This window comes from Podarcis liolepis (assembly GCF_965112155.1).
Source record: "Podarcis liolepis genome assembly, chromosome: 2".
In the NCBI taxonomy this organism is placed as follows: Eukaryota; Metazoa; Chordata; class Lepidosauria; order Squamata; family Lacertidae; genus Podarcis; species Podarcis liolepis.
In genome coordinates, this window is record NC_139555.1 from 68,578,417 (window position 1) to 68,592,660 (window position 14,244).

The 14,244-nt window shown below is 48.6% G+C and overlaps 1 protein-coding gene across 3 annotated transcripts in view; it reads left to right on the plus strand.

The window, feature by feature from the left end:
* The window catches only part of UNC5A (unc-5 netrin receptor A), an 85,516-nt gene extending 71,428 nt beyond the window's left edge, over window positions 1–14,088 (plus strand). For all 3 annotated transcript variants that reach the window (XM_083488338.1, XM_083488340.1, XM_083488339.1), the window contains 10 exons: window positions 613–777; window positions 2,892–3,080; window positions 5,670–5,969; window positions 6,535–6,622; window positions 8,228–8,396; window positions 9,636–9,869; window positions 10,260–10,409; window positions 10,795–10,959; window positions 12,312–12,490; window positions 12,969–14,088. In XM_083488338.1, coding sequence (XP_083344464.1) covers window positions 613–777; window positions 2,892–3,080; window positions 5,670–5,969; window positions 6,535–6,622; window positions 8,228–8,396; window positions 9,636–9,869; window positions 10,260–10,409; window positions 10,795–10,959; window positions 12,312–12,490; window positions 12,969–13,134 — 1,805 coding nt within the window. In that variant the 3' untranslated portion in view covers window positions 13,135–14,088. The remainder of the gene's footprint in view (window positions 1–612; window positions 778–2,891; window positions 3,081–5,669; window positions 5,970–6,534; window positions 6,623–8,227; window positions 8,397–9,635; window positions 9,870–10,259; window positions 10,410–10,794; window positions 10,960–12,311; window positions 12,491–12,968) is intronic.
* The last annotated feature ends 156 nt before the right edge of the window (window positions 14,089–14,244 follow it).

The following is a 14,244-nucleotide window of genomic DNA, read 5'->3' on the forward strand; positions in this document are numbered from 1 at the left end:
CAGGCTGAGCCACACACGTCTCCCACTCTCAGTCCACTCCAAGCCCCCCTTTTTCTGTTTCAGCCCGGAGTTCGCTGCTCACACAGCTTTGCCTATGCACTATCCCACCACTCTTTGGTTGCCCCTTCCTTTCCCCAAAGTGACCCAGAATGGTGCTGCATGTTCCTGGGACTTGTTTTTTCAGTGCCTTCAGCTCTGTTTGAGCTACTGGTCCCAAGAGAGCAGCTGGCCTTTGCCTCGCCTTCCCCTCTTTGCTCTACCTGTCTTTCCCAACCCATCCATGTGTCTGTGTTTGTCCCTTCCCATCTCTGAGCCCCTTCCAAGGCATGTTACAAATATGGGAGGGCCCCCCTTGCCCCATTAGGAGTGGCTTCTGTGGTGGCCAGCAATGGGTCAGCCCTGAGCTACTTCAGCCCGGTCCCTCCTCTCTGTAGCTGACATCGCCTAACGGTGTCCTCTCGACCCACCAAGCTACTGCAAGCATCCAGCTAGTGAGATATCTGCTTGGGTTTGGCGGGGTGGGGAGGTAGAATTTATGTTGAGGATGAGAAACGGTTTGAGATTTGGGATTTTGGTCCCTAAGCCTCTGTACTGCCTCCTCCTGTCTGGCAGTGCCTGGCGGTTGGTCAACCTGGAGCATGTGGTCAGTGTGTGGTGCAGACTGTACACACTGGCGAAGCCGTGAATGCTCGGATCCGGCGCCCCGGAATGGGGGCGACGAGTGCCAGGGGCCTGAACTGGAGACCCGCAACTGCACCAGCGAGTTATGCACTCACGGTGAGTTCCTGCTGCTTTGGGGGAAATATAAGACTCATGCCATGGGTGGAGATGGAGGGGAGAGGTGCAGGTGGTGGCATGAATTTGACGAGCATCTTCTGGCACAGGTGTGCCTCTCCGGGATGGCTATGGGCAAAGGCAACTGGTGCTGCCTCCTGTTGCGTAGCTTTTTTTTGAGCGACCTTCCATTGCAGGCTGATTGAGATGTAAGGGCATTGAGGCCTGTCAGTTCTGGTCTGCCTATCTGTCCGCGTAGGAACTAGCAGCCGTCTGCCCAGCACAGATGGAATCTCTGCTGCCTGGTTTAGCGTTGCCTCATAGCCACAGGCTAGAAGGCAAAAACCCACCTTGTCAGCGGCACCCCCTGGCCCATGCGTCCCGCCACAGGCTCCGTCCCTTAATGAGGAGGCCCCAGAGCTCTCTCCTGAAAGATCACAACTGGTGCGCACTGGCCCAGCAAGCAGGCTGTGTGCCACCCCCACCCCAAGGCAGGAGAGCTCTGCACTGGCCCTGCCAGGGCGGAAGAGTGAGTGACAGGCCCCATCCTGGCTCATTAACTGTTCTAGCTTGTTAGGCCTCCTAGGGGTTTTCTCTTCCTTTTACATCAAATTAACCATTCTCACAGCTGAAATGAAGCAGTGGCCCCCTGCCCTCCCCAGGGGGACTCAGGCTGACGGTTTGACCCAGCTGGCAGTGGGGGTGGGGAGGAGGTGCGTGAGGGATTCAGAGGGACAGCAGGGCAAAGTGCTGGTTCACAACACACACACACACACACACACACACACACACACACACACACACACACTGGTTCATTCGTTCATTCTTCCTCCCTTACATACAATTCCCTGTACATATGTTGCCTCATAAACCAGACTAATGTGTGTGTGCTTGCTTCTGTTAACACAGAAGCCTTGTTTGTTCTCTCTCACACACCCACACCCACACCAGGCCTGCATTCTTTCTTTCCCCCCTTCCCCCTTCAGCCCCCACCAACCTGCCTTCTTCTGTACAGAGGCTTCATACAAAGGACAACACACACTCACACTCTCCTTCACAGCTGGGATTTTGGCCATGGAGCTTTGAAGGTTTCTACTTACTCAACCTTCAGAGATCATAAGCAAGATCCCAATTCTCCCAATTAAAGACTGTCTGCCTTTACTTAGAAATTATGAGACAAGAGCAGAAGGGTTCCTTTTAACCCAAGCTGCAGCCTTACTAACTTTGCCCAAACCAACCTCTGCCACAAAACTTTTCCTGCAGAAGCACCCTTTGTGTCTAGTCTGTGTCTAGTCCTCCCGGAATCACATTTCAGATCCCCTTCTGAATTATTATTTCTATAAACATAAAGATTTTTAGATAACACACTGGTTCGACAGACAGGGTTATTGTTCTTATGAACAATTAAATGGGCTTGTGTCCCAGGCATGATCTCACACTTACAAGACCCCTTTTCTGTTTCAGTCCCGGGTTCACCATTCAACCAGCTTTGCCTGTGCCTCAGCACCCACTGTTCCCCAGAGCAGCCCTTTTCTTTGATAACATGCTGGTAACATGGCTGTAGTTATTATAAAAGGGAACCACAACAGATGCTCATAAAATACTCTGCTTGTTTTGAATGTCATGTTGCATTTATCTAAAAAATGGGTTGAGAATCTTATCCTGCCACCACCACCCCGCCTAATTCAGACCCCTGATTCCCAAAGGAATCTCTTATGCTTTCCACCCATTCCTCTCCAATTTGGATATTGCATCATTTTTTAAACCAGGACTTGAAGAAGGCTGTGAGTTCAATACTCTGTTCAAAAAGGAGGAGGTTGGAAATGTGTCTTTGCACTGAAAAACAGGGAAAGGGCAGGGGTTTGGGGTGGGGTTTTTTAAGGGATCACAGGTTTTGATTATCAGTTCCTTGATGGCCCTCATTGCAAGAAGGCCAATGACATTTCATTCAGTGTCTCTTCCATCCCTAGAGACATTGGCGGACTTCCATAGATAATTGCGCACCATGCAATTATGAGCGGTGCACTCCTTCTCCAGAAAGGAACGCCATTATTTTATACAGGGCGACAACTGGCTCAGAATTTCACGCCTCTCTGTTCTCCTGCTTCCCCTTTTAGGAACGAATGGCTCTGAGGATGTGGCTCTGTATGTGGGCCTGATCGCTGTCGCTGTCTGCCTGGTGCTGCTGCTCCTAGTGGTAACCCTTGTCTACTGCCGCAAGAAGGAAGGGCTGGATTCTGATGTGGCTGATTCTTCTATTCTCACTGCTGGCTTCCAGCCGGTCAGCATCAAGCCAACCAAAGCAGGTGAGCACCACGCCAGTCTTGGGGTTCCCGGGGATTTTGGGAGTCCTTTGCATTGAGTGCAAGCAGCCTTCCTGGACCCATAGTCAGCTGCCAGGTCTCGATGTGGGGACGGTGCTTGTCTCTTCCACGACTGCAGAATGGTTAGGTAAGATACAGCCACAGTGTGTCTTACCTTGTAGCAAAATAGGATGGTGTCCGCCATTTTAAGAGTCCCGTGACTACTGTGCTCTTAATGTGCTTTTCGGGTTTCCTCCCCTACTCTGCTTCTCCTTCCTGCTGTCACAAGTGCTACAAAAAAAGTAAATACGAAATGGTAGTATTCAACAAACTTCACGTACTAGCTCAAGGGGATTTCCCATCCCTCTATTCCATCTGCACTATTCTCAAATTTATTCCAGAGGGTTGGGGGAAACCCCAGAACAGATTTAGAGGGAGGGGGAGAATGTTTCGTCACACGCACACCCACAAAAATAATTTGACTGAGAGAACATTCATTGTAGTGCTACGTTGAACAAAAACCACAGATCTTAAAAGCACAATGGAACCTGGTGACAACTAGAAACAGTGGTTTAAAGAGTTTCGTTGTTTAAAAAACGGCTTCTTGGAATGAGCTCAGAATAAGCTCAGCTGGTTAGAGCGTGGTGCTAATAACACCAAGATTGCAGGTTCTGTCCCCATAAGAGACAACTGCATATTCCTGCATTGCAGGGGATTGGACTATATATGACCCTCAGGGTCCATCCCAACTCTATGATTCAATTCAAGTCAAGTGAGCAAATGGGAAAATTTCTGATAACAGAAGACTAAAACTGTTTAAACACCTGAAGGCTTCCTACAGTAGGCAGCGTAAGCAGAGGATATCTGCAGAGGACAACGTAGGAGAAACCACAGACCCAATAAACACACCAAAAATCTCTTACAAAATAATTATAGCCAGAGACTCACCTCTAGCCATGCATCTCAACACTACTAAGCATTGCCTTTGCTAAAGAAAGATGCAGCACCAGAGGGTTAGAAACAGGCCATCTGCATATTTTGTGAGAACCTGCTAAATTACCCTTTCCAGTTGCAATGCCCTAATGCTTCCTGCCAGCCCTCACTGGACTACAGGACACCAACCAGTAAGGGCAGCCCAGCACTGGTCAGAACAGGAGCCTGTATCAGGAAGGGTTTTCTAATCATCCCACCCCCAGCTCATCTGCCAGGCATTCTTCAAGTATTTCTGAACTAGTTAATTAAAGTTGGTTCCCCACTAATCAAGAAACATAAACTTCTAGAGGAAAAGTAGTTGCTGGAATAGAAGATGCAAGACCTTGCTGGCACATCTCTGTCACAGTGACTGTCACACACCCAGGAAGTTAAACATGTAGGGAACCTATTATGTAATGTAGAGGAAGTCAGTAAAATCTAATGGCCATCATAGGTAGTTGTATAGTAAAATCACACTTGTGGATAAGCACATCTTTCATTCTAATCATTCCATTTCTGTCATTTTGGAACCAGTTTACAAAGACCCACTAGCCTGATTGGCAAAGCCATGGCCCAAAGGTTTTAGGTCCTAAAACAGACCATGGTTTATTTTGAACACAGAGCCATGGTCTAAAATGGCTGATCATGAATGAGCAGAGTGCTAGTGTGTGCTTCTCTTCCTGCTTGCCCCCTTCCTTCCATGTGCTGCTTAGGAGCTGAAAGAAACCAGATCCCTGGCCTCATATTGCATGCAAACCAGCACTTGTGGTTTTGTTTTTCTCCAAACAAACCATGAGCAGTAACCCATGTTTTTTCTTAGCTTACTGTTTGTGGTTTGCTGGGAGGGAAACAAACCACAACTGTTCATTTGCATGTAAGACTAAGCCAGTGCTCTGGTTTATTTCTACTGCAAGGCAGCCTAGGGAGGAGAGAGGCAGGCACAAAGAGCAAGGGCTGGTCTGTTTTAAACAATAGCTTCACATACATGTGGACTGGGTCATTTATGAGCATCTAGGTGTGGGCGGAAGAAGTATCCTACCATCATTTCATCAGCCACTTAAATTTCTCATCACCTCATGATGTGACCTTTGGCCTTTGAGGCTCACCTCTTTGCACCCTGACAAGTGGTGGGGTGTTAAAACGACAACTGTGTCATGCGGCCAGCTCCCTTAGTCATTCTGCATTTGGATATCCTGCCCGGATGGGTTGTGTGAATTAGCCCAGACTCCTGGGCTCTGCAAGGGAGACTGTACTGCATCTTTAGGAAGCTGTCTCTGGGAAATAAAATGCATAACCTTATTAATACAAAAAGTGATGGTTTGAACAGGGATCTTTGTTTCTCGGGTCATTGCAGCAGTCTGTTACCCCTGCTGGTTAATGTATTTTGTGCAACATTGTCTGATGAGATGATGTTTTGTGATTAGGCTGCTATCTACCTGAGGTGACTGAAAATATCTGCATTTGCATCTGTAAGCAATATAGGTCTGTATATAGTGCTAAGAATGAACTCTCTTTTCCATTCTGCCTAGAGAAGATCTTTCAGTACGTTCAAACAGCACATGTACTTTGACCGGCCCAGTTTATTGGGTTATTTACATAAATTTCTCTCCTTCTTTGCAGATAACTCCCACTTGCTTACTATCCAGCCTGACCTGAGCACCACCACCATGACCTACCAGGGCTCACTCTGCCCACGCCAGGATGGACCCAGCAAGTTCCAGATTGGCAATGGGCACCTGCTGAGCCCCCTGGGCAGTGGGCGCCACACCCTGCACCACAGCTCACCCAGTGCGGACCCTGTGGACTTTGTCTCTCGGTTCTCCACCCAGAGCTTCTTCCGCTCCTTGCCCAGGGGTGGTGCCAACATGGCTTATGGAACCTTCAACTTCCTGGGTGGACGTTTAATGATCCCCAACACAGGTGAGATGGGCAGAGAAGGAAGGCTGGGGATTTGGGAGGCTGAGCTAGGTAGGGAAATGTGTAGGTGCTTTATGATGCTCGTAGTTCCCTTCTGGACCAGCATTCAAGCATACACATGCAAGAGACAGAGGCTTCCTGTTTGGCCTGTATAGGAATACGATAAGTGATCGTTTTGTGGATAAATTCCAGATATAAACCGCATATACCATTTCCCCACTTTACGGGGAAATTGTCCCGATCTTGAGCAGCCCCTTATTGATGCCCAAGGGCCAGCTTGCCCAAGAGAACATGGAATGTTTCTTTCAAGCCTGGACCCATAGGAAGGTCTGACAAGGGCTAGTCCACCCACAAGGCGACTGCCCCTGGTGTCAGGATTCACCGGGGCGGCAGTTCCTGATGTTAATCTCCCCCCCTTGTTCCTGGAGCTGGCTCTTCCCTCACATCTTCTTCTCTGTTGGGGAGCGGGACATCATTTTGGGGTCTGCCTAAGGTGCAAAAATGTCTTGGGCCATCCATGGACACTGTATATTGTGTCCCCTTGAGCAATAATGTCTGTGTCCTTTAGGTGTCAGCTTGCTCATCCCACCTGATGCCATCCCGCGAGGAAAGATCTATGAAATCTACCTGACGCTGCACAAGCAGGAAGATGTGAGGTACCCCTCTTACCCTTGAAATCCTTCAACTACCCTGTTAGTAGTCGGCGGGACCCCTAATTTCTCATATACCAATTTGACTCCAGTCCACTGTATGCCTGCCCTGTATGTTCACCCATCACCTGTGGCACATAAGGGCTCTCTTACAGGTACCTGTAGAATCCACAGGGAGTTCTTGGATAACTGCATCCCTGTAGACCTTGTCATGCAGATGGGCTGCAGAAATTTGCCTCCACTCATGAGGTGGAGGGAGCAGTATGAATTGAATGTCACTGTGGAAGGTCAGCTACAGCATCCAGGAAGGAAACAAAGTCTTGACATACACATTACTTCTCTTTCTGGAAAATTCTCAGTGTATCCCTTCAAGATCCACAACTCCAGATTATCCCATTCGGCATTTCTATCTCTTACCAGGCACACACTTGCCTGAAGGAAACAAAACTGATTGGAAAAAAGGCAATAGGACTCATCTACTTGTTCTACATGTACAGAGGCTACAGGGCCAGCAGCACCCCAATCCTGAGCATTTTACATCAAAGCTCTAGTAATATCAGTCTAGCGCTTCCCACATCATGCTCATAAGATTGAACTATATAATCAACAGAGATCACCCGCCATTTCTAGGCAGATTTCTCTGTTGCGATCTTAACTACATCCTAAAATGCTACCAAGCATGTTTCTGATTTAATGTTTTTGTGCTGGCCCTTGACAGCCCACTCTTGCCTGCATCCCTCTGCTCACAGCTGCATCAACAGCAAATGGAGAAAGCATGCTTCTGTCATGGCACATTTAGTGTCAAGAATCCCTTTGGTGCTGGTTGAGGATTGAGGTGGGAGATTTGATTAGGACATCTAAAGCGACCTGGCCTGGAGCATGAAGGATAAGTCATGTTAGCTAAGCGGGTGAGATCTGCCAGCCAGAAAGGACCTTGCCAGGCTGCTCAATGGAGCATCACCCTCTGGCTAGTCATCCTCTAAGGAACTTGACTGCTGCACACTTGTACAATTCCCGCCCCCGCCCTGTCCCTGCTCCCTTCCAAAGAAGGATACCTAATGCAACTTATTCATCGTGGATATATTCTCAGAAACGTTTTTGGAGTTCCCACTTTGCAGATAGCTCCAATAACAGCTGTCTGCCATAACTGAGGCATTTCCACTTTTTCCATGAGCCTTATGCCAATTCACAGAGAGTCCCATCTAGCTCAGCACTGACTACACTGATGGGCAGTAGTTCTCCAGGATCTTCCTAGATTACCCAAAGATGCCAGGGATTGAACCTGGGACTTTCTGCAAACAGACGCTGTGCTATTGAGCCATGATCCTTCCCCATTCCCTTATGTCAGCATCCATTTCCGATGCACTTACTGAAGACTGCCAGCTCCAATTCTCTGCTTGGATTGTCAGTAGTATATGCTGACTATAACCCCACCCAATTTCTCCATTCTGCTTCCACCGCGCAGTGGTGAGAATGCAGATCCTGTTTGCTTTCTGTGCCCATTGGAATGATAACCAAGGGAAACTAGCTAATGGCAATAGTCAGAAGCGTCTGTGCTTGGCTTTGTATGCTCCTTCTCTTTCCAACTCATGGTTTTCTCTCTCTTTTGAGGCTGCCCCTGGCTGGCTGTCAGACCCTGCTGAGTCCCATTGTCAGCTGTGGGCCTCCAGGGGTGCTGCTCACCAGACCTGTCATCCTAGCTATGGACCACTGTGTGGAGCCAAACCCAGAGACCTGGAGTCTCCGCCTCAAGAAGCAGTCGTGTGAGGGCACATGGGAGGTGAGTGCTTGGCCTCAGGCAGTCGCAAACCAATCCAAAGGCTTTAAGCAAGGCTGTATTGTACTTTTTGCTTTACAAAACAAAGAACCTTCCGGGCCAAAGTAACCTAAATTCTGAAACCTGCTTAAATTATGCAAATCACTCATATTGTTCATTTTTTATTTTTATTTTCTGCTTGCTTTGCAAACTCTATACTGTTTCTGCTACTTCTGAGAAAGAGGAGGAACTATGTGTGATGCTGAAGTCTCATCCTTGGGAAACAACGGAAGTCTTATTCAGCTATCCCTGTAGCTTTCTCAGGGCTTCGCCGTACACTCTCAAGCATATCTTTGCATCCAAATGTTATAGAAACATGCTTTCTAATATATATATATATGAAAGCTGGATTCTGCCTCCGGTATTACAATCTTACATTTCCCCCCAGAATTGTAGAATATACACTGCCCTATTTTCAACATTAGCAGAATCTGATGGACTGTTTACTGCCCAGCACTGGCACAATTGATTCTGATTTGTGTTCTATAGTGGAGGCTGTGATGGATCCCTCAGACTAGCTGAAGATAGCTCAGTCAGTAGAGCATAAGACTCTCAATCTCAGGGTTGTGGGTTTGAACCCCACGTTGGGCAAACAATTCCTTCATTGCAGGGGGTTAGACTAGATGGCCCATGTAGGTTCCTTCCAACTCTACCATTCTATGATTCCAGCTTGAATGTAGTGCAAATGTTCCTATATGTGCCTAAAGAGCAACAGTCCTCCTACCATCTCAAGCTCAGTACTTCATCCTTGGTCCTATATAGCAGCTGTTTCCTGCTGATATCCCACCCATACAGATTCATTCTCCTTGTGTGTTGGCCAGCCATTCTTGCTTTATTTTTATTTCAGAATTCATAAACTGCCCCAGATTCAAGGAAATACCCAAGCACTGTACTTCTAGCGTATTAGTCAGCCTTCTCCTTCTGACACCTGTTTGTTTGCCAACAGACCTTTGCAGCTGCTTAATTTTTGATTAGCCGGTCACCTTTAATGATTATTTGTTCTTTTAAAATGCAATTTAATTTTTTTAATTGATGCTTTTGCAGTGTACACCACCTTGTACAGTACAGAAATGCTTCTAAAAATAAGCCATAATCTGCACTGGCTCCGTTGTGCTGCTTCTGCGCTCATTGTGCCAATAACTGTTGATCAGGGTGGTTTTTATCTCTCTGCCCACCCCTCCACCGCCTTTCCCATTTCCTCAGGATGTGCTGCACCTGGGTGAGCCCGTGCCCTCGGAACTCTTCCACTGCCAGCTGGAACCCCAGGCTTGCTACATCTTCACAGAACAACTAGGCCGCTTTGCTTTGGTGGGGGAATCGCTCAGCATGGCGGCTTCAAAGCGCCTCAAATTGGTCCTTTTTGCACCCACTACCTGTACTGGGCTGGAATATGATGTCCGCGTGTATTGCCTCAGCGACACCCGTGATGCACTCAAGGTATTACCCCACAAGGCCAAAATACTGCCCTGGAAATGCCCCAAACATACACACCTTGAGCCTCTTTCCCACAAATTTCACACCTGCTCCAGTCTCAATAGCCCATTATTTGCTCAAGAATCACGGTTGACCAGCCTTAATGCTCTAGTAGGACAGCCTATGTGTCGCTTCAGCGACACTGACCACATGCCCAGTATGTTGCTCTATAGTTGCAGGGTGTCCAGCCTCACCTAGGCCTCTCCCCTGGCCTACCATCCAGTGATTTTGTCACAACAACCCAGATCAGTCCCTTGCAACTCCACGCTGCGCCTCCGCAGAAGGCGGGAGGCACCAGGAAATGGGTGTTGATGGTTCTAGTCACTCAGCCCTTCTTTGTCCATGCAATTCCAGGAAGTGGTACAAGTAGAGAAGCAGATGGGGGGGCAGCTGATTGGCGTGCCACGGATCCTGCACTTCAAGGACAGTTACCACAACCTGCGCCTCTCCATCCATGATGTGCCCAGCTCCCTGTGGAAGAGCAAGCTTCTTGTCAGCTATCAGGCAAGTGTGCCCATGGGCTCTGGGAGTGTTCTGTATCCAGAGTAGGCGCCCTCTTCTCCTGCCTGCTGTCTTCACGCTATGTCACCTCTCTTTTTCATCTCTTATTTACTGGGATTCAGTGCAAAGCCCCATATCCTCAGGACCAAGAATGCCCCATGTGAAAGATGCTAAGCTCTTATGAAACTCCATCCCCTAGCTGTAGTTGTGGGGAGGGGGTAGGTATTTATCAATCTGCTTCTATAGTTTGTCTAGTTCCTAATTCTACTGGCAGTTCCTGACATCATGGGCCTGATCGTCATGCTCCTAGGAGCGTCATTCCTTACCACTGAGGAAATCCATACACCCCCAACCCAAGCCTGCTCTCTTTCTCTCTCTCTCTCTCCAGGAGATTCCCTTCTATCACCTTTGGAGTGGTCTGCAGCCTTACCTGCACTGTACCTTCACGTTGGAGCGACTTAGCACCAGCACTTGCCAGTTGGCTTGCAAAATCTGGATCTGGCAGGTGGAGGGTGACGGGCAGAGCTTCAATATTGACTTCAACATTGCCAAGGTGAGGGCAAGGACATGGCCATGGGAGGGTTGGCCAAATGACTTCTGTGGTACCCTTCTGGGTGGGAACCTCTGTAGCTTTTGAACGGGTTTTAAATACTTTATGCGCACTTGCAGTTATTGTGTCGAGGACCGTTTCATAGAATTCCCATGGAACAGAGTCAAAAGTGGAAATGTAAGGCAGGGCGGCGTCAATAGGTCTTTCCATCCTAACATGAGGATAGAAAACTATCACAGGCTGGAATTGTGTGCATGTTCAGAAAAAGCATAGAATGGGCCAGTTCGGACATGGCTTTGTAACAAACCATAGTTTATGAAGCCAGGTGGAGTGTTGGCTCTGCATGCCCCCATCCCACTCGCCCTTCCTTCCCTTGCACACAAGCTTTGGTGCAGGGGTTTTAGAACTAGGGCTGCCCATTCCATTTGAAATTGGGGTTTACAATTGTCCTTTTTATTCTTATTGCACCCTGTCCTGGGACTTTTTGTGAAGGGCAAGTAACAGGTATTCATAATAAATAAATATAAAAGTGGGGACTTCTAGTACAGTGTCAGTTTACTAACTAGAATATTAACCAGGGTCAGAGCTTGCTTTAATTATCCTGGTTAACAAACCAACACTGGTCCACCTCCCCATTTGAGATGTTGTTAGGGAACTCTTAAGTTCCAAGATCTGTGCAGCAACACCAACGTGCAATGGGAGGAGGAGAGTGGAAAGGAAGAAGCATGTGGGCCCATTGCTCTGCCATGGCTTATGAGACTACATGTGAAGCAGCCCAGTGTTATGTGAGGTGTGAAATTTAACATCTTGATAACCTTCTTTCAAAAAATCAGGTTTTTTAGTTACTTTAGGGCTGTGAAAGTGTGGCCAGTGATTATTGGAATCTCAGAAGCCAGAGACGTGGCTAACTAGCAATTATGCTCAATTTCCATAATCTGTAGAAGTCACAGGATCCCATTTTTTCTCAGTGCAAAATACATCCGGCCCTGCGCATCACTGCTCTTTACGTCAACAAAAGCCTCCTTTCCCCCGCAGCACTGAGCCTACCCTTTAACTTTTCGTTCCCCTTCACTCCTCCTTTCCCAGTCAAGCGGGAGATATTCTTTGTGATCTTTAGGTATCCTCCTTCACTAAACCTGTCAAGTAGACAGAATTACCCTTCTGGGGAATATCTGGGAGAAAATCATATTGTGTCAGGGAGACCTCTCCACCTTACTTAAAGCAGCATCAAACTGAGAGAGAATATAAAGCAGAAACAGCCTTGTCTTCGCGGACACTCTCTCCTCCATTGCCTCCTCTCACCATGAAGACTTTGTTCGCCTTATAGGTCCTAATAACTGCTCTCCTTTTCCCAGGATGCACGGTTCTCAGACTGGCTGCCCCCAGACAATGAGGCTGGCTCCCCTGCCCTCGTGGGCCCCAGTGCCTTCAAGATCCCCTTCCTCATCCGCCAGAAGATCATAAGCAGCCTGGATGCACCAGGGGCCCGTGGGGCTGACTGGAGAGCATTAGCCCAGAAATTGCACCTCGACAGGTAAATCTCTATACCAGGAGAAACAAGCTGCAGCTGGTGCAGATCCTACCAGGTGGATGAATCTTGCTTTAGCAGGAACAGGTGACTAAGGTGGGAGGAGGGGTTTCTGTATGGAGGGCCAGCAGGAACAGATGCAGTCACATTGTTTTTTCCTGTGACATAGTGGGGGCAAGGAATGAGAGGAAACGGGGGGCTCATCTGGGCTTCTTTTTGTGCTGCATTTCTAGGAATGCGACCCTGTGAAAACCCGCTCTTTACTGCTGAATTGGAGCAAACAGCAATCTGCAGAAATCCCAAATTGCCATTTGTTCCAATTCAGCAGTAAAGAGTGGGATTTTTTGCTGAGGCAAAACAAAAACGCTCAGAGTTTTAAAGAGCAGGCCTGTGCCTAGAAAGGATGGGGCAAAAGGTGTGTGTGAATAAGTGCCCCCTTGGGGCTCTTTCTCCTGGGTAATAATGGCCTCTCCTCTTTCCACAGCCATCTAAGCTTCTTTGCTTCAAAACCCAGCCCAACGGCCATGATGTTGAACTTATGGGAAGCCCGTCACTTCCCCAACGGGAACCTCAACCAGCTGGCGGCTGCTGTGGCGGAGGTGGGCAAGCAGGACAGCTCCCTCTTCATGGTGTCGGAGGCTGAGTGCTAAGGCACTTGGTAGAGGCAGCACAGGCCTTTGCTGGGGGATGGCAGAGGGCATCTCCGCTTGAAGGAGGCAGTGTTCCCACACTTGTCCTGCTTTGAATACGCCTGCGTGCTCCGTCGGAGGCATCCTAGCCTCACGCCCTCTGTTCCTTGTGCCAAATACAACTAGAAGGCAAGCACACCGGGCTCAGTCTCTAGTAGCCATGGGGTGGTGGGGGAAACTACTGAATGCCTGCCCTGCCACTGCCATGGAAGCTCTGGGACTGGCCGAGGGAGGCTTGCCCCATATACTGCAGTAGGCTGGCAATGGATTCTGATGTACTTCTGTTGGGCTTAGTCATATACCCAGGGCCCTCTTCTTCCCCAGCATGGGAAGAAAGGGGAAGGGAGATGGCTGGCTTGGTGCTTGTCGGGAGTGACCAGGACAAAAAGGTAAGCTTGGTCCTGGAGCCGAGAAGCCAGTGCCTCTCCCACTGCAGCCCCCGGAGCGTCCCATGCTGTGATGAAGCTGAGCCGGGAGGGGGGATCCGACAGGTTGTTTCCAGAGCCATCTCTGTATATTTTTGCTCCAGCCCAAGAGATACCCGTGACTTGGTCATAGTGGGCTGCCCAGGGGTTGGTGGTTTGCTGACACTGGGGACCCCGAGGGGACAAGGAGAGGAGATGGTCAAGGGCAGCCCAGGGAGGTGGACCATGCTGTGCTGGATGACAGGATCTGTGCCTCCTTAGTCCTTGCCCAGTGTATATGCAAAGGGAATTGTGCGTGTGCGTGGCAGTCCAATCCGTGCAGTGAACGTGTGCTGGGCCAGGCGGGCCCATGCCGTATTGTGTAAAGATCGTTTTTTATTCTGTATTCAAGTGCATTCAAGTATTTACACTTGGCCTTATGTACATATAAGCGTCCCGCACAGGGTTTTAGCGGGCATGAATGTAAATAAATTATATATATATATTGCTACATGGGACTTCTTGTGTCTGTACTCAACACTAGGCCAATGGAAGCATTGCCAGATCTGGAAAAAAGCAGAGAGAGTCCAAAGTCTCAGCAGAGCTTCCTTGACAGCTTAGTAGGTGTAGAAATATCCAGGGTTATTAAGAAGGCACCTCCATTTTA